The 20,663-nt window shown below is 34.6% G+C and overlaps 1 protein-coding gene across 2 annotated transcripts in view; it reads left to right on the top strand.

Annotated features, from left to right (window-relative positions):
* AFG1L (AFG1 like ATPase) overlaps positions 1-20,663 on the top strand; it is a 195,694-nt gene that overhangs the window by 80,310 nt on the left and 94,721 nt on the right. For both annotated transcript variants that reach the window (XM_068985371.1, XM_068985370.1), the window contains exon 7: positions 14,108-14,166. In XM_068985371.1, coding sequence (XP_068841472.1) covers positions 14,108-14,166 — 59 coding nt within the window. The remainder of the gene's footprint in view (positions 1-14,107; positions 14,167-20,663) is intronic.

Genomic DNA, 20,663 nt, shown 5'->3' with positions numbered 1-20,663 from the left:
AGGGACTCTCAAGAGTCTTCTCCAACACCACAGTTCAAAAGCATCAATTCTTCGGCGCTCAGCTTTCTTCACAGTCCAGCTCTTACATCCATACATGACCACAGGAAAAACCATAGCCTTGACTAGATGGACCTTAGTTGTCAAAGTAATGTCTCTGCTTTTGAATATGCTATCTAGGTTGGTCATAACTTTCCTTCCAAGGAGTAAGCGTCTGTTAATTTCATGGCTGCAGTCAAGGCTGTATATTGTCACCCTGCTTATTTAACTTATATGCAGAGTACATCATGAGAAATGCTGGGCTGGATGAAGCACAAGCTGGAATCAAGATTGCCGGGAGAAATATCAATAACCTCAGATATGCAGATGACACCACCCTTACGGCAGAAAGTGAAGAGGAACTAAAAAGCCTCTTGATGAAAGTGAAAGAGGAGAGTGAAAAAGTTGGCTTAAAGCTCAACATTCAGAAAACAAAGATCATGGCATCTGGTCCCATCACTTCATGGGAAATAGATGGGGAAACAGTGTCAGGGCAAGCATAGCTGCTGGAAAATGAAAAATGAATCCCAGGGAGAACTAGACTGATATAGCCCCAGGTTATCAAGTTCTGCGTATAAATTCTCTGACTGGCCTCTGAACCATACAGTTGCAGAGCAAACTAGAAGCTTCCTAAGGATAGGATACTGAACTTAGATTTGAGTTTATAGTTTTAGTCCAACCAAGGTAATTTCCTGCTAAGACAAAAATATCAACGGTCTTCAGAAACAGAATCCAGAAGGTCCAGAATATCACCCAAAAGTGAAGAATGGGGAGATATTACCCATTCTCAAGAGAAAAAACCACCAGCAGATAACAACTCCAATATGCAGATATTGGAATTAGCAAACAAGGACTAAAGCAAGGACTGTAACTATAATTTAGGGGGAAATGATGTGAAGAAAATATGTTTGTAATGAATGAAAGGATAAGAAATGTCAGCAGAGAAATACAAACCATAAAAAAGTACCAAATTTAAAATTTATAACTAAAAGAAGACAGTATTTTAAATAAAAATTCACTTCAAGAGTTTAATATCAGAATGGGGATAACAAAGAGCCAGAGAGAACTTAAAATTAGCCAATGTGAATAGAAAATGACAGAAGTAAAGAAACAGAGACTTAAGAATTTGTAGAGCTATAACAAGCTTTCTAATATATTTCTAATTGGAATCGCAGAAGGCAAAGAGAGATAATGGGTTGAAAACCTTTTGAAGAAATAATGATGGAAAATTTCCCCAACTTGGGTGAAGATGTAAATTTACAGATTCAAGAAAACCTCAGTGAAATCCAAGCAGAATAAATACAAGAAAGCACTGCTTAGACACATTGTAATCGAATTTCTAAAAGCCTAAGGTAAAGAGGAAATCTAGAAAGCAGCAGAGAAAAATGACTTTAAATACAGGGAACAATGATTAGCTCTTGATGACTTCCATTAGAAACTGTGGAGGCTGGAGACAGTGGAATGACATCTTTAAAATGCTGGGGAAGAAGTTATCAACCAAGAATTTTATATCAAATAAAAATTTCCTTCAAGAATGAAGACAAAATAAAGATATTCTGATAGCAAAGAAAGCTAAACAAATTCATTAGCATCAGATATGCAATACAAGCTATTCTAAACGAAGTTCTAAAGGTAGAAAGGAAATGATAACAGACATTTGGATCCTCAAGAAGAAAAGAAGAGCATCAGAAGTGGTAAATATTGGAGTAAATATAAGTAACTACTTTTTATTTTTAATTTATTAAAAATAGAAATGACTGTTTTATAAGATATTATAACATCTTGTGGGGTTTATAATGTATGTAGATATGATGCAGATAACACATAGTACAAGTGGGGTGTTTAGATGGACTTATATGGATGCAAGGTTTCCACATTTTTTTGTGTGAAGTGGTATGATATTAATTCTAAGTGTGAAAAGTTAAGGATACTGGTAAGCTTGGAAATATTGCAGGTTTGATTCTCAGTTCAGTTCAGTTGCTCAGTAATGTCCAGCTCTTTGTATCTCCATGGACTGCAGCACACCAAACTTCCCTGTCCATCACCAACTCCTAGAGTTCACTCAGACTTATGTCCATTGAGTTGGTGATGCCATCCAACCATCTCATCCTCTGTTGTCCCCTTCTCCTCCCGCCTTCGATCTTTCCCAGCATCAGGGTCTTTTCCAGTGAGTCAATTCTTTGCATCAGGTGGCCAAAGTATTGGAGTTTCAGCATCAGTCCTTCCAGTGAATATTCAGGACTGACTTCCTTTAGGATGGACTAGTTGGATCTCCTTGCAGTCCAAGGGACTTTCGAGAGTCTTCTCCAACACTACAATTCAAAAGCATCAATTGTTCAGTGCTCAGCTTTCTTTATAGTCCAACTCTCACATCCATACATGACTACTGGAAAAGCCATAGCCTTGACTAGATGGACCTTTGTTGGCAAAGTAATGTCTCTGCTTTTTAATATGCTGTCTAGGTTTATCATAGCTTTTCTTCCAAGGAGTAAGCATCTTTTCATTTCATGGCTGCAGTCACCATCTGCAGTGATTTTGGAGCCCCCCCCCCAAATGTCTGTCACTGTCATTGTTTCCCCATCTATTTGCCATGAAGTGATGGGACCAGATGCCATGATCTTCGTTTTCTGAATGTTGAGCTTAAAGCCAACTTTTTCACTCTCCTCTTTCACTTTCATCAAGAGGCTCTTTAGTTCCTCTTCACTTTCTGCCATAAAGGGTGGTGTCATCTGCATATCTGAGGTTATTGATATTTCTCCCTGCAATCTTGATTCCAGCTTATGCTTCATTCAGCCCAGCATTTCTCATGATGTCCTCTGCATATAAGTTAAATAAGCAGGTGACAGTATACAGCCTTGACGTACTCCTTTCCTGATTTGGAACCAGTCTGTTGTTCCATGTCTAGTTTTAACTGTTGCTTCTTGACCTGCATATAGATTTCTCAGGAGGCAGGTCAGGTGGTCTGGTATTCCATCTCTTGAAGAATTTTCCACAGTTTGTTGTGATCCACCCAGTCAAAGGCTTTGGCATAGTCAATAAAACAGAAGTAGACGCTTTCCTGGAACTCTCTTGCTTTTTCGATGATCCAGCAGATGTTGGCAGTTTGATCTCTGGTTCCTCTGCCTTTTCTAAATCCAACTTGAACATCTGGAATTTCATGGTTTGGTTCTAGACCACTGCAATAAAGCGAGTACTGTAATAAAGTAAATCACATGATTTTTTTGACTTCCTAGTGCATCTGAAGATTTTTTCATACTACTGTAGTCTATAAAATGTGTAATAGCATTATGTCTAAAAAACAACATATACACCTTAATTAAAAAATATTTTATTGCCAAGAAATGCATATCATTATCTGAGCCTTTAGTGAGTTGATATCTTTTTATAAGAGTAATGTAACCAAACCCAGATTTGATTGCTTGCTGCTCAGAAGCCAATAATTTGAGAAGCAAGTGTCAGTAGAAAAAAAAGTTGCTTTAATCATAAAAGGCAGCAATCTGGGCAGAAGGTAGACTTATGTCCAGAAACCAACTCCAAAGATTCTGCTTAGCCATTACAGTTTTTAAAGGGAAAAATGGGGTCGAGGGAAGAATCTCAGTGAATCATTGAAGTAGGATGGTAGGTTCTGCATCATTCTCCATTGAGTGCAGACTGGCTGACTCTTCAGATATTATCTTGCCTTCATGATCTGCTAAAGAGGGATTGCTAAAGAGGCTGTTGGGGATAGAGAGCTAGTAATTTTGTAACTGCTTGGTTCTTCATTCTTTCTTTTTATCCAGGAAAATAATCAACAGATTTGACAAGGCATGGTACGGCATTCTAGAGAGCTTAAATCAGGAGTTAGTTTCAATTGCTTAGTAACCTTATTCCTATAATTAGACTCTTTTAATTATAGAGGGGAAATGGACAAGCAGGAAAGGGGCAAAAGAGCTGCTTTCAGTAACATAAAAGCTCACTAACTGTAGATCACCATAACAAATATAATAAGGGAAAAGTTTGAAATATTGTGAAAATTACCAAAATACGACGGAGACATGAAGTGGACAAATGCTGTTGGAAATATGGTGCTGATAGACTTGCTCAACCCAGGATTGCCTCAGACTTTCAATTTGGAAAAAATGTAGTATCTGCAAAGCTCAGTACAGCAAAGCAGTATAAAATGAGGTTTATGTATTGTTATCCCTAGAACAACAAGAAAAATAAAATAAAGGCCAGCTGACAAAAAGGAATTTTATAATATATTCAAATAATTTTTAAAAAGGCAAGAAAAGAACAGATGAAGAAAAAGCAGAAGAGACAAAAAGCAAACAATAATTTAATCATAGCCCTAAATATTAAATGCTAAATGATCTTGAGAAAGAAGAATGGAGCTGGAGGAATCAACCTTCCTGACTTCAAACTATATTACAAAGCTTCAGTCATTAAGACAATATGATACTGGCACAAAAACAGAAATATAGACCAATGGAAAAGGTAGAAAGCTTGGAGATAAATCCATGCACCTGTGGGCACTTTATCTTTGACAAAGGAGGCAAAAATACACGATAGAGAAAAGACATTCTCTCAATAAGTGGTGCTGAGAAAATTGGTCATGTACGTGTAAAAGAATGAAATTAGAACACTTCGTAATGCTGTACATAAAAGTAAAGTCAAAACGGATTAAAGACCTAAATGTAAGGCCAGAAACTATAAAACTCTTAGAAGAAAGCATAGGCAGAACACTGACATAAATCACAGCAAGATCCTTTATGACCCACATCCTAGAGTAATGGAAATTAAAAAAATAAAATAAACAAACAGGGTCTAATTAAACTTAAGAGATTTTGCACAGTGAAGGAAAGTAAGCAAGGTAAAAAGACAATCCTCAGAATGGGAAAAAATAATAGCAAATGAAACAACTGAGAAAGGGTTAATCTCCAAAATATACAAGCATCTCATGCAGCTCAATAACAGAAAAACAACACAATCAAAAAATAGGTGGGAGGCCTAAACAGACGTTTCTCCAAAGAAGACGTACAGATAGCTAATAAACACATGAAAAGATGCTCAACATTGCTGATTATCAGAGAGATGCAAATCAAAGCTATAATGAGGTATCATCTCATACCGGTCAGAATGGCCATTATCAAAAAATCTACAAAGAATAAGTGCTGGAGAGGGTGTGGAGGAAAGGGACTGGCTTGTATTGTTAGTGGGAATGCAAATTGAAAGTGCCAGTATGGAGATTCCCAAAAAAACTAGGAATAAAACTACTGTATGACCCAGCAGTCCTACTACTGAGCATATACCGTGAGAAAACCATAATTGAAAAAGACACAAGTACCCCAAGGTTGATTGCAGCACTATTACAATAGCTAGGACATGGAAGCAATCTAGATGTCCACTGACAGATGAATGAATAAAGAAGTTGTGGTGCATGTACACAATAGAATATTACTTAGCTGTAAAAAGGAATGCATTTGAGTCAGTTCAAATCAGGTGGATGAACCCACAGCCTATCATACAGAGTGAAGTAAGTCAGAAAGAAAGACAAATATTGTATATTAATGTATATATATAGAATCTAGAAAGATAGTACTGATAATCCTACTTGCAGGGCAGTAAAGGAAATGCAGACATAAAGAACAGATTTTTGAACACAGTAGGGAAGGAGAGGGTGAGATGATTTGAGAGAGTAGCATTGAAACATATACATTATCATATGTAAAATAGATAGCTAGCGGGAATTTGCTATATGTCACAGGAGACCCAAAGCCAGTGCTTTGTGACAACCTCAGTTCAGTTCAGCCGCTCAGTTGTGTCCAACTCTGCGACCCCATGGACTGCAGCATGCGAGGCTTCCTTGTCCATCACCAACTCCCAGAGCTTAGTCAAACTCATGTCCATTGATTCAGTGATGCCATCCAACCATCTCATCCTCTGTCATCCCCTTCTCCTCCTGCCTTCTATCTTCCCCAGCATCAGGGTCTTTTCAAACGAGTCAGTTCTTTGCATCAGGTGGCCAAAGTACTGGAGTTTCAGCTTTAGCATCATTCCTTTCAATGAATGTTTAGTTCTGATTTCCTTTAGAATGGACTGGTTGGATCTCCTTGCAGTCCAAGGGACTCTCAAGAGTCTTCTCCAACGGCACAGTTCAAAGCATCAATTCTTCAGTGCTCAGCCTTCTTTATGGTCCAACTCTCACATCCATACACAACTACTGGGCTTCTCAGGTGGTACTAGTGGTAAAGAACCCACCTGCCAACGCACGAGACATAAGAGATGTGGGTTTGATTCCACGTCTGAGACGCAGGTTCAATCCCTGGGTCAGGAAGATCCTCTGGAGGAGGGCACGGCAACCCACTCCACTATTCTTGCCTTGAGAATCCCATGACCAGAGGAGCCTGGTGGGCTACAGTCCATAGGGTCAGACAGAGTCTGAAGAGACTTAGCACTCACACACAATTCAGACTTCAAAGACAACCTTTAGGGCCAAAGTGAAAGCTGTTGGCTGAGCCTCAGCCTGTCACAGTTAATAATGAAATAGATAGTTGTAAAAGTTAACCAAAGAGTCGAGGTCTCTGCCACTAGTTTTTGCCTGACTGCTTTGGGGTTGTCTTTGTGTACAGGGATTCCCCAAAGTACCTAAGGTTTTTTTTCTCATTGAAGACTCCAGTCATGATATTTCCATTCATTGATTCTGTGTATAAAATGAAACTGTGGTGTGAAAAACTACTTCATTGATGTTTGACCTACTGAAAGTAAATATATAAGTGTATGGATGGTAGTGTTTTTGTAATCAAGATTTTATGTAACATTTTGTTGTTTCTCTTTTTTTTTTTTTTAAAGGAGCTTTTTCCTTGGACCCCTGTTATCACTGTTATAGAAAATTGCAGCATTTAAAATGTCATAGGATATCTAAAATGGGGGCTGGCAGTTATTATTTGAATAAAAAGATAGATTCAATTTATAGGACTATTCATAGAATTGATGGATAAGATTTCATCTTCCTGACTTCTCTAAAGTAGTTTTCATTCAAAATATTAGCCAAGGATACATGTGGTAAATTATCATCAACAACAATAAATGTGTAGGTGACCCTAAATTTTTTTCAGATTTTTAAATCTATGTGTTGTTAAACACATTATTGACACTAACAATGAGAAGGAATGAGCACATAACAACATAGATAAATTTTAGAAAGCTTAGAATGAGTTAAAGCAGCAGCAGCAGCAGTATACAAAGGAATATATACTCTATAATTTCATTTTTATGGAGTTTTATATAGGTTTTTTTGGAGAAGGAAATGACAACCCACTCCAGTACTCTTGCCTGGAGAATCCCATGGAGGGAGGAGCCTGGTAGGCTACAGTCCATGGGGTTGCAAAGAGTTGGACACGACTGAGTGACTTCACTCACTTTTTATATAAGGTTTTAGAAATGGCAACCCATTCCAGTACTCTTGCCTGGAAAATTCCATGGACTGAGAGGCTCCTCAGAGCCTGGTAGGCTACAGTCCATGGGGTCGCAGAGTCGGACATGACTGAACAACTTCACTTTACTTTTACTTTGAAGACTTTAGTATATAAAATCAAGTGATATTAGATATATCACCATCAAGTGATATTAGACTGTTTCAGGTATAGTATAAGAACGTACCATAGTATATACCCATTTTTCTTCTTCCAAACTTTGTGCCATTGTTTCCATACACTTTACTTCCATGTTATAAATCCCACAATATGTTGCTATCATTTTAGCTTTAAATTATTATCTTTTAAAAAGATTTAGATAAAAATTTTAAAAGGCTCATATTTGTCCAGAGTTGCCATCTCTGGTGCTCTTTACTCCTTTATGTGTTCCAGGGTTCCATCCAATATTATTTGTCTCCCTGAGGACTTCTTTAAATGATTTCTTATAGTTTTGGTGTTTTGGGAATGAATTCTTTCAGCCTTTGTATGTCACAAAAAGTCCCTACTTAAGAAGATATTTTTATACAGGGTAGAATCATATGTTGACAGTTTTGTTTCTTTTCTTTTGACCTTTAAAAATGTTGCTCCACTGTGTTCTGGCTTGTGTTGTTTCAAGTGAGAAGTTACTGTCATTCTAATCCTTCTGTATGTAATGTATCTCTTTTTTCTCTCTGTGCTTCCTTTGGCTATTTTCTATTGCTATGATCTAAAGCTCACTAATATTTTCTTCTACAGTATCTAATCTGCTGTTATTCCCATCCAGCATATTTTTTGTCTCACATGTTATAGTTTCCATCTTGAAAAATTCTTCTTTGGTTTTAAAAAAATATTTTCCATGTCTTTATTTGATATGCTTGCTCTTCCAGCTGCTTGAACACATAGAATATAGCAAAACTGTTTTAATCCTCTTTTCTTCTAAATTTATTATCTGTGTCATTCCTTGGTCTGTTTCTGTTGACTGATTTTTTTTCTTTTTGTTCTGGGCCATATTTTCCAGTTTCCCTGCATGCCCGGTAATTTTTTTTTTTATTAGATGTCAAACAATATGAATTTTACTTGATTGGATATTGGATATTTTTATATCCCTATATATATTCTTGAGCTCTATTCTCTTTCTTACAAACAATTTGATTCTTTTAGCTATTGCTTTTAAATTTTGTATGGCAGGACTAGAGCATATTTAGTCTAGGACTAATTTTTCTTGCTATTGAGATAAATCCCTTCTCAATATTTTGCTCCGTACCCTGTAAATTTAGAAGTTTTCTAGTCTGTCTGGTAGAGACAGGCACTATTCCTAGCCATGTGTGAGCATCAGGGATGGTTTCCTTGAGTACTTTCGAATGATTCTTCTCTTGGCTTTAGGTAGCTTCCTCACACATATATGCTGATCAGTACTCACCTGGGGACTCAGCTGGGACCCTCAGCAGGTCTTAAGCACTTTTTCACTGAGCAGCTCTCTTTTCTCTGGTACACTGACTGCCCTGTGAACTCTAGCTACTTTTTCTTCCCTAGAGTCTCACCCATCTCCTCAGTTGGGGAATCTGAGCCAGGCTTTGCTTGGGTTCCCCTTCCTTGTGCATAAATGCTTAAGTTTCCTATTTTCCAGGCACAAAGTGCATAAGTTTCCTATTCTCAGAGAGAACTGTCCCTTTTTTTCTGGTGTCCGGTGTTTATACAAAGCTGTGCTGACCAGGACTAGCATTATGGAATGCCACTTTTGAAGTCTGCCCGCAATAGTGTATTCAAGGAAAGTTTGTTAGAAAATGTAGATTTGAGCAGTAGATTGTATAGAAAAGAAAGTCATGTCATGAGCTGGGCTCACTCTTCTGCCTGGGATACCCTTCCTTTCTCTCTGCTTGGTGGCCCCCTGATTATTTTTCCAAGGTACTCTAGTCCCGTTGTTACCTGCAAAGCTGCCTTTGAACCCAGATGAGATGAATAGTTCTCATTCTTTATGTAATGTTTATACCTTGTATCCTTTTATACCTTGTATCATGGTTATGTCTGTCAGCTGCAACAAGTCCAACAGGTCACACTGTGGTTCTGAAAAATCTTATCAGTTTTAGCCTCATTAAAGATCTTCCTCTGAAATTTCAAGATATACCAGTTACTAGCTGGAAATCACGGAGAAGGCAATGGCAACCCTCTGCAGTACTCTTGCCTGGAAAATCCCATGGACAGAGGAGCCTGGTAGGCTGCAGTCCATGGGGTCGCTAAGAGTCAGGGACGACTGAGTGACTTCACTTTCACTTTTCACTTTCATGCATTGGAGGAGGAAATGGCAACCCACTCCAGTGTTCTTGCCTGCAGAATCCCAGGGACAGGGGAGCCTGGTGGGCTGCTGTCTATGGGGTTGCACAGAGTCGGACACAACTGAAGTGACTTAGCAGCAGCAGCAGCTGGAAATCAGCAAATTATTTTAAAAAATCTGAGTGTCAGTTTCTTTGTCTGTGAAATGGAGGTAGAAATATTTGCTGTGTAGGATTATTAAGATTATCGTTTGTGTGAAATGTCTAGCAAATTGCCTGACTCCTGCTAGGTATTCTGTAGGTGCTAGTTCCTTCTTTCATTTATTTTTTGTCCTCAGCAGTCATTTCAGTGCAAATAATAGGAATACATGAATGTATGTTGAATCGATTATAAAATTGTAATATGCCATCAGATGGACATATTTAATTCACTATAATATCTGCACATTTGGTATAATATTATTTGAACTCCAGTTAGACTTTTTAAAAGAAGCCGAGTAGCTCTTCCTGCTTACATGGCCTAAAGATGCCATTTTGTTTTAATCTACACTAAAACAGGCATCTCCTGGAAGGGTAAACCAGATTGGTTCCGTAGAGTCATATAAGTATTTTATGTTAATTTTTAGGAAAACTCCTTTTAATTACCTATCATAAGTTTTTCTTACTCAAAACCCCTATTTCTTATATATATAGGTGTTATTCATCCTGGTCGTTTTGACACTGGATTTTAAGGAAAAGATCTACATGTCTGTGGGCATCTCCAAAGTATTTATGTAGATCCTTGTAATTACTTTAAAAGTCCTCTTTGCATGTATTTCATCTGTAAGTATTATTACAGTTATTCACTGTGGAGAATGTAGAGGTCCTTATACCATTCTCAAAAAATGAATGTCCCATGATTCCAGTACTCTGTCTTGTAAGACCAAGTGCTCATTTAGCTCTGGTTAGTGATCATTTAAAAATTGTAGGCAAGAACTTCTGTTGAATTTTAAAATGCTCTTTAGTAAATAATGACAAATGTTGATTTAAATGTATTATAAAATCTTTATGTCTAAGAAAAATAATATTAAACAACTAAATATTTAAAATTCTGGTAGCTAAATAACATTTCAAGAGATGTATCTATTGTATTGATAATTAGCATAATATTTGAATTGCAAAAAACTCTTCAGTTTAACAAGTACAGTCCTTTTTCACTTAAGTGTTCTATAAAAACCTAAAGGTTTTCAAGCCAAATGAATTCTGTTTAGAATTTTGTTTAGAAAATACTTCCCAGATCATGAAGTTTGAATTATATATCCTTTTAAAGGCTGATTTTTTTAAAGTTAAACCTTTAAAACTTTAATCTCAAGATTTAAAGGCATTATTATTGTACTTTAATTTAGCTCAGTGGAAATCTTTTAATCAAGAATATTACAAGTGGGCCTTTACATTTCTCATTGCCATTAACCTTCTGAATGGTGCATTCCTATTAAACTACATCTTGCATGAATGCATGCTAAGTTGCTTCAGTTGTGTCCCGACACTTTGTGATGCCAGGACTGTGGACTGTGGCCTGCCAGGGTCCTCTGTCCATGGAATTCTCCAGGCAAGAATACTGGAGTGGGTTGCCTTGCCCTCCTCCAGAAACTACATCTTAGGGTGTACCCTATATGTCCATTCAAAAAGATATTTCGTGAGTAAGACCAAAAGCCAAAAAGTACTGAACATAGATAAACTTTCATTAGTGTAATATTTTGATTTTAATTCTGTAACATTTCATTTTTTTAATATTCACTAGTGTTGTGTATGTTTCCCTAATAAATTTTCGAAGAGCTTATTAAGTCATAACTGACATACAATAAATGGCATGTTTTTAAAGAATACAATAATAATACAATATTACAATAATAATATAATAATTGAGGACTTTCCTGGTGGCTCAGACGGTAAAGCGTCTGTCTACAATGTGGGAGACCTGGGTTTGAGCCGTGGGTTGGGAAGATCCCCTGGAGAAGGAAATGGTAATCCACTCCAGTACTCTTGCCTGGAAAATCCCATGGACGGAGGAGCCTGGTAGGCTACAGTCTATGGGGTCGCAAAGAGTTGGACACTGCTGAGCGACTTCACTTTCACTTTCAATACAATAATAGTGACATAGGTATACATTTGTGAAATCACCACCATAATCAATATAGTTAACATTTCCATCACATCCCCAGTGTTCCTCCTTCCTTTTTTCATCTCTCCCTGCCATCGCTGTCCCAATCTGTCCCTTCTCGAGAAAACTGATTTGCTTTGTATTGCTATAGATGAGTCAGCTTTCTGTAGAGTTTTTATACATGGGATCACACATTCTGGTACTCTTTTTTTACTTCCTTTACTCGGTATACTTATTTTAAGATCCATCTATTTTTTGGTATGCATAAATGGTTTGTCTTTTTTATTGCCGAGTACTGTTTCACTATGCAGACGTGCCACAATTTGTCCATTCACCTAGTGATGGCCATCTGGATTCCTTCCAGTTTTTGGCTGTTTCAGATAAAGCTACAGTTTCTAGCTGTTATGATAGAGCTGCTGTAAACATTGTGTGTGTTTAAAAATTATTTCATTTTTGATTTTTACTACTTGCAATCATGACCGTTGACTCTTTATCATATAGCAATATTTTTATGCACATTCCCTAGCAATTTTATAATTAGGGAAGACTATGAAAACATTTTATTTTAAACCCATTTCCTACATTTTACCCATTTTACTCATTTGAGGTATTGATTATAGGAAAAAAAGATCTCATTTTGAATTTTGAGATCCTCACAGTCTGGCTAGCATTATCTTACTTTTTGTAATATCACTATATAAAAATTTTAAATGTAGCTGAATTTAAAGCCTGTAGTCCTTAATTAACCAAAGAGCTTATGCAAATACTTTCTTCGCTATAATGATGTTATGATGAATATTTTTCTAAAGAGAATAAACGTTTTCTAATGACCATATTTTATTTCCAGAAATAAGTGCCGCAGTTGAAATCTTAGTTATCAGATTTTCTTTAAACAAGAAAATATAGAAAGGAGTCCATAATGCAATACTTAAAAAGGAAAATTGAGACATTAACTTGTAATTTTTATCATTTGGAAGACTTTACTGTTATTTTTATACTTTTTTATTTTTTAAATCTTATTACTTTATAGAGTTGACTTTTAAAAGGAGTGCTTTATTTAGTTTGGCTGTGCCATGCAGCTTGTGGGATCTTAGTTCCCCTACCAGGGATTGAACTTGGGCCCTCGGCAGTGAGAGCATAGAGTCTTAACCACTGGACTGCCAGGGAATTTCGTAGAAGGAATGTTTAATATGCAATAAAATTTTAACCTTCTGAAAAAATATTCCAAGTCTCCATTTTTAACAAAAAGTATGCGAAGCTTAAAATTTGTTTCCTCATTCCTACTTACTGGCCCTTAATAGTGTGTGTTTATGTGTGTGTATATGTGTATGAGCATATACCGTGGCACATATATAAAGCACCATTCTAAGATAGCAAAAACTACCTGTTGATGATATAGAACTTTGTTAAATTTAGAGTCTATTAAGAATGGAGTTTTAATCTTTAGGTAGTTTCTTTTTTCCTTCGATTTTTTCTGTGCTGGGTCTTCATTGTAGTGCACAGGCTTTTCTGTCGTTGCAGCACGTGGGCTCAGAGTTATGGCATGCAGGTTCTCTAGTTGTGGCACGCAGGCTCAGTTGCCCTGTGGCATGTGGAATCTTAGTTCCCTGACCAGGGATTGAACCTGCATACCCTGCATTGGAAGGCAGATTCTTAACCACTGTACCACCAAGGAAGTCGTTAGGTAGTTTCTTTTAAAGCAGAGTGTCCCTAATGTTATTTACTTTAATGGCAAATATATAACTTTGACACAAATACATACACAGTTCCATCTATTGGTGTGTGCCTTCTTAAAAGGCACTGTATTACACAGTTTTCTGTACTGAGAACTTTTATTATGGGTGAGGTAAGGGGGATATAATTTGTTTCCTGATAGAATCTAGGTGTTCCAATATTAATAATTTTAAATAGATCATCTTTTTACATTGAGTTATTGATGTAGGATAATTTGTGATATCGTCCAGATTTTTTGCTTGCATTTTATAATAGTTTAAAGCTAATTTGGTCGAAGGTCTTTTGATGTTCTTTCTATGATTGTTAATTTTTTATTTTATTATTAAGACATAATAAATTTTGTATAGTACCAGAATAGAGACAAATTTTGGTTATTTTTATTCTCCTTCACTTCTTTATCTTTTTCATCAGTAGAAAGCTTTATTTGCTAGGCTAAAATATAACCTAACATTATGATTTAGGCCAAGTGAAAAGCTAATACTAATTTTTTCTTTCAGATCTCTATAAAAATGGACTCCAAAGAGCTAATTTTGTCCCATTCATAGCTGTCCTGAAGGTAAGAAAAATCACTTACTTGTCTTTAGTGACTAATATCATATTGATTGGTAATCAAGGACTTTTACAGGATCACTATAGTCTTGTATTCAAGTAGAATTTATTTTGATATTTATAGTAATAGTTAAAGATACTAAAGAAGAAAGAAATCTTTTTTATATAGTATTCATCAATTTGTATGCAGGAAAAATTGCAAAATATGGTATAAATTATTGTCTAGCTGAAACATTTGATAGTTTGCATTTTATGAATTTTAATTTGAGGTTTGCTCATATATATTATAGTGGAATGTTTGAACTTATACATTGGTTTCTGAAAAAATATTTAATGTTCCTTGTTTCCTTCTGGTTAACGGCCATTAACATGTTTTCCCAGCCATTAAAGTTGCTATTTTAGAGTAGCATTATTACAAAAATATTCTAATATATTTAAATGTGATTGCCATCAAGTTATCATGAAATTATGTCAAGTTGAGGCACATAGTTTAAATATTTGTGTGTATCATCACTGCAAAGAGTTTAAAATAGTCTTCATTACAATATGATTAAGAATAAAGTAGCCACCTTTTTCACTGTTAATTTAAATAATGTTTAATGTAATTATTTAATAATCATTCTACCAATATTTATTGGGAACCTACTATGTGCAAAGTACTACATTAGGTATAATGGATAATATAATCATTAAGTAAGTTGTGTTTCTTGCAAGTCATTTATAATCTAGTTGGGTATATACTATGTACCCAAATACCTCTAACACAAAGCAGAATGTGATAAGTATCAGAAAGAAGCACATATGCCCAAATATAATTCCTGTAATTCTCAGGCACATTTTTCACTGTCCATAAAAGCATATCCAAAGAAAGGATAGAACTGTATTTTTTTTAAAGACATAAAACTCAAAAATTCTTACCAAGAAGGAGGAGTAAAAACATTTATCTTCAAATATTTTGAAGATGTAGTCAGACAATCTTTTTGAAATATACTTCAGTGGGAGCTATTGTTAGTGCTATTGTTAGTGCCAAACTTTATTCCCTGTGCTATCCAAACATCTGTTTCCTTGACCAGTTTTAGGCTCCCAGAGGATTTTATTTTTTCTGAGATACTTATAGATGTAGGAAAAAGTACTTTTTGAAGATTTATGCTGTTAATAATTTTTTCCCCTTTATATTCTTATTTTATAGTTGAGGAGAAGGTAGATTTGCAGTATTTTCTCCACCTAGAAATCTAAAGTAATGTGGTGTATGTAGATACCAAAACATAAACAGGGAAGCTAAGAAAAATAGATGCTAAAAATAGTTTCTTCATGTAGCATAAAACACACAAAGTATAAAGAGAAGAGTCACAGAATGTAACAAATTAAAAGGTTCTCAGACATCTTTGTAGCTGTACATTTTTTAAAACCCCAAACCTTAGTTTTTGTGATATTTTAACATATCATTGCTAATAGGCAACAAAAATTGGCCAGGTTGAATTTAATTCCTTCCTACCCTTAATTTTTTTTTCTTTTTGTTATTTGGAAACTCAGAGCCATATTTTTCCATAGATACAAAAATATAAATGGCATAACTGTAAAAACAAAGAAAAAAAGAAAGCAGTGATGGGAATGTCTTTCTCTCCCATGTTTAGAGGATTTGTTGAGTAAATTATAGTATAGTCACATGAGGGGATATAGTATAGTTATTTAGAATGACATTTTCAAAAATAGTGTGATAATGTAGAATAATGCTCAAGGATAATATGAGTGGAAAAATACAATGTAAGTATATCTATTAGTCTTCTTGGAAATAATATACATACATAGAAAATACTGAAAATAAATATCCCGAAATGTAAACAGAACTTTTTTTCTGAATGATAAGATTGTAGATGATTAAAATTATCTGTTTTAGACCTTTCAAAGATTTCTAGAATGATATTGAATTATTTTTATAATAAAAACTTTTTAGTATAAGTATATTTTTACCCACCCTTCCTAGAAAATCAGCAGACCTGAATAAGACTACCCATATTCAAAACTGAGAAATCAGCAGAAGGTAAAATGAACTGAACATGGGTTCCATGCAGAGACTATTAAAAAAATGAAATGGCAGCAATAAGAAGGAAGTATCAGGAATAGATGGGGGAGACGTAGGCATGAACTAAACAAGTAAAAAAACATGAAAACTTGCTTTAGAAGAATTATCCCAGGAAATGGGAGATTTTTTTCAGTTAAAACTTTGCTATATTTTAAAAGAAACTAAAGTTATGGTACCAATGAAATAAGAAACCAGAGATGAAAAACTGTAAGATTAGATGAAAAATAAGCTGGCAGAGCTAAGAAAAGACTGAAGGCAGACTCATTAAAAAGTGAGAAGCATCACACTACTGAAAATAAAACCAGTGATAAAGAGATCGGACTTATGAAAAGAAATCATACAAAATGAAGCCAAAATAGTCAGAAATTAAAAACTATTACAGAGAAGGTGTTAGTATGGAAACTTAGACAACAGATCAAATATTCACATAATTTGTATTTCTAAAAAAGAAAACATAAAGATAAAATAGAATAATGTGCTTTTCTGGTGTAAAACTAAAAGGATAGAGAATTCTATAATAATATAGAAGAACCAATGGGAAAAAAAATCAAGCTGGACTGAGACTTTTTCACCTAAAGTTGGTTCTGGAATAGTGTAGAATAGTTTTCACTAAATTGAAAAAGAATAGATGTGCCCTCTTGTCAACTGCACTGTTATGAAAATCCAAGCCCAAAATGTGTATTTTTGGATATATGGTAATTCAAAAATTGCAATTCTCATGAAGCTTCCTGAACAAACTAAGATTTTTCCTTACCAGTAAAAAATAATAACTTATTAATGGAGATATTATGGTAAGAATATATTGGTGGTAGTCACTGAATTTGATTAATTAGTGTCTTGGGTATTGTCTACAATCAGACAATAAAGTTGTTTTTTTTCATTTCATGTGTGAACTTCTGTAATTAAGTTAACTACAGAATGCAGAGTATAAAAAAGAGACCTCAGCCCACACTAGCAGTTTGAGTAGAGGACATGGCACATGTCAGGAGTATTTCCAAAGAGCAGGTTATGAAAAATTAGTTACCAGACAAAGCACGAAAGGGCATTCAACATAGAGGAAAAAGCACATGGGAAAAGCATGAAAATTACATAGATTAAAAATGTTGTGCTTAATACTTAGCTCATTGAATTTTCATAGAATAGTAACTACTGTTCTTCTGTTTGAGGTTTGGGATTTTATTTCAAACTCAGATTCCCTTTGCCCAAAGTAAAAGCAGAGTATGTTTTGTATTGTCTGTAAGTATATAAAAAAAAAAACATTTTGGCAGTTAACATTTCCTTATTTATATAAAAGGATGGTTAATATTATGATTATTGTGCCTCCTTGAAACTTCATGTCACTTAATATTCTGATTTTGATGATTTATTCTTGAAGAATCTTTGTCGTGATTTTAATAAAACCTAGGCAATTCTTTTTAAGTACGTGAACAGATATAGTTGTGAAAGCATTTGTCGGTATCTACATAGCACCAATTTATAAAATTAAATACATCTGTCTCAGTCTCTGCACTGCAGTATTTTAGAGTAGACTGATAATCTATACCAGGGGTTAATAAACTACAGACAGTGGTCAAATCTCGCTTGTGCCTGTTTTGGTAAATAAAGTTTTATTGAAAAGCTTAATGTGCATTTCTTTATATGTTATCTATTTCTATTTTCCCACTGTCGTTGCAGAGTTGTGTAATTGTGGCAGAGAAGTATGGTCTTTAAAGCCTGAAATGTTTACTCTCTGACTCTTTAAAGAATTTTTTACCCCTAATCTATGCAATATACAAAGGACAGAGAGACAAACAACTGTTAAAAATAACACTAAATAGCACTTGTTTTCTATAAACTTGTTTTATATGGTGGAAAACGTGTGTCAGCATAGATTCATTAGTAGGTCTTGGAGAAGGTGACATTTTGAGAACTTGCTGGATAAACAGTTGACTGAAGGGAGAATGCTTGATGAACTAAAGGCAAGAGAGTGGTCCAGCTTTAGCCTCAAATAATTTGGTAACCTGAGAAATATCAGCTTTGTTAGAATGTCTTCTGTTGTATACATTTAAAAAGAATAATGTCTTACTTTAAACATAATCTCACTGCATTGCATGCATTATTTGAAACTACTGAGGTTAAAAGAAAACGGGGACCAATTGATATTTTGGTCCTAAGAAAGTTTCTTGGGTTAATTTCATCTAGACTATTATTGGCCTCCTTGATAAATGGATTGCCTGGCAAACACTGCTCTTCCCATTTGGTCAAATCTTGCACTCTATCATATTTTGGAGGATGTTTTCTGTTTGGGTTAAAAAAAATCTCTCTGTTCACTCCATCACTTACACCCACATCAACCATTTTGTTGATTCATTCTGTAATGAGTCCTGAAAAAGATAAATGCTATCATAATTTTTAGAGTTAAAAAAAATCTCCATGTGAATTTCATTAACTTTCTTTTTATGATTTGCTTATTTCATTTAACAGTATGGACAAATCTAAAATAATTCCCCTTGGGAGATATTCTTATGGAATATAAAAATGTAGTGTTTTTGCCATAGGGTAATAGATTCTATTGTCAATAATATAGCACTTTAACTCTCATTGATAGTAACATTTTAGAAAACTATTTCTTGTTTTTTATTTCTGTTTAAAATTAAGTGAGTTAGATGATTAATAGATTATTGAAATGATAACTGTAAGTTGATCAGAAATAACCAGCAAGGGATTCAACAGTATAATTTTCTCTTTGATGAGTGTCAGATGAAGAAATTAGAAAAAAACAAGATACTAACATTAACACTTATAAATGTGAATTTTCCCTTTCCTGATGAGTTGCCCCTTTGGAAAACATCATAATCTGCTTTAGTTTAACATTTGTTGAGTTGAAATATGCAGTACATAAAAATACTTTGTAATCTAAGGTAGTAATAGTTTTGTTATTATTACAATTTTTATAATATTTGTTTAATGTTCAAGCAACGACTTCATTTCTTCTACTTGGTTGTTAATGTTTCTAAGCTGTTATGCATCCTTTATTTAAAACTTAAAATAAATTTAGCTATGTACTAGCATTTGTGGTTTTGTTTCCTGAGGAATTTTTTCTGAGGGATTTTATACCTACTGTGAACTCTTTGAGGCTATTACCATGGTGTGATCTCTAGTTATAAACTAGCAAAATTGTGTATAACCCTTATATAAAGTGCTTCAGTGTTCAGCCTTTGTTCAGCCACCTGCATTAGGATTTGTAGACTTGCTAAGTGTATGTTTGCGTTTTTTTCCTGCCACAATTTTCATTTCATTGGTGAAATTGATTTGTCAGTTTGTTCATTACCACTTTCAATACTGGAGCTTTCACAGGGCTAAATAATCAGAATCAGCCTTTGAGGTCAGTGTCAGCCCCACTGACCTCTACTGTGTTGTCACCTGAGTCAGCCTAGCAAGGATTAACCCTTTATTAGTGTGATAATGTCTTTACTTATGAGTTGGCTTTTTAATGCTTAATATGGAAAGAAACAAAAAACAACAAAAGTAGTAAACTGAACTCCAAAAGTGAAAAGAATTTTGGCTTTCCCTTACAAATCACTGAAGTATTCATTTGAATTTTAGTATTTAATATTTTAAGATATAAAACTTACTATTTGACTTGTAAAATATTCCTATAATTACCAAGTTTGAGGCAAATAAAGTATGTAAATTACCTGAGATTTTTTTTTCATTTTATTTTTTTAATTTTAAAATACCTGAGATATTTTTATAAACCTATTTTATATATATTTGAGGAAAAATATTTTTTAAAAATTGGCTTCAGTATAAGCACTAAGCTTTACACGTAGTAGTGTTTTGTGCTGTGTCCATGAAATTAATAAGTATCTAGAATAAAAATTGTTGTTATAGGACTTAAAATGTAATTCTTGTCCATCTTCATACCAGAATGTATACCTTCTATTAGTCTGAGCCTACCTATGTAAATGTAACTTGGGGTGTATGCCTTTTAAAATATTATTTCCCATAAATGTCTTATATAAAATGAGAATAATGATTTCCCATGAAATACTTAAATATATATTTGTATCTGTATAATATATATATAACTACATATTTATATCAAGCTGGAATATAGCAAGCTATTGCTTATATGTAAAACACGTACTGTTTAGGTCTTGAATTCTCTTCTCAGAATAATAAATAGTTATTTTTGGTTAAATTACAAGAAATCAATTCTTTGATGACGAAAATGGTTTAAGGGAAGTGTGTCTTAAATATGAATTAGTTGTTTCTTTGACTCATGAGACAAATTAGTTTAATTACATGTGGCAATTTTCTTGGCTAGTGATGTAATGTGAAATAAAATTCTCCCTTTCCCCTCCCTGAGAATTCAAGCCAATTAATAGAACTTTTAAGCTCTTTGTCATAGGCCACCATGGAGGTCTGCAGAGAAGAAC

The sequence above is a fragment of the Capricornis sumatraensis genome, chromosome 13 (assembly GCF_032405125.1).
Source record: "Capricornis sumatraensis isolate serow.1 chromosome 13, serow.2, whole genome shotgun sequence".
Lineage (NCBI taxonomy): Eukaryota > Metazoa > Chordata > Mammalia > Artiodactyla > Bovidae > Capricornis > Capricornis sumatraensis.
This window is presented reverse-complemented; position numbering and strand designations above follow the sequence as displayed.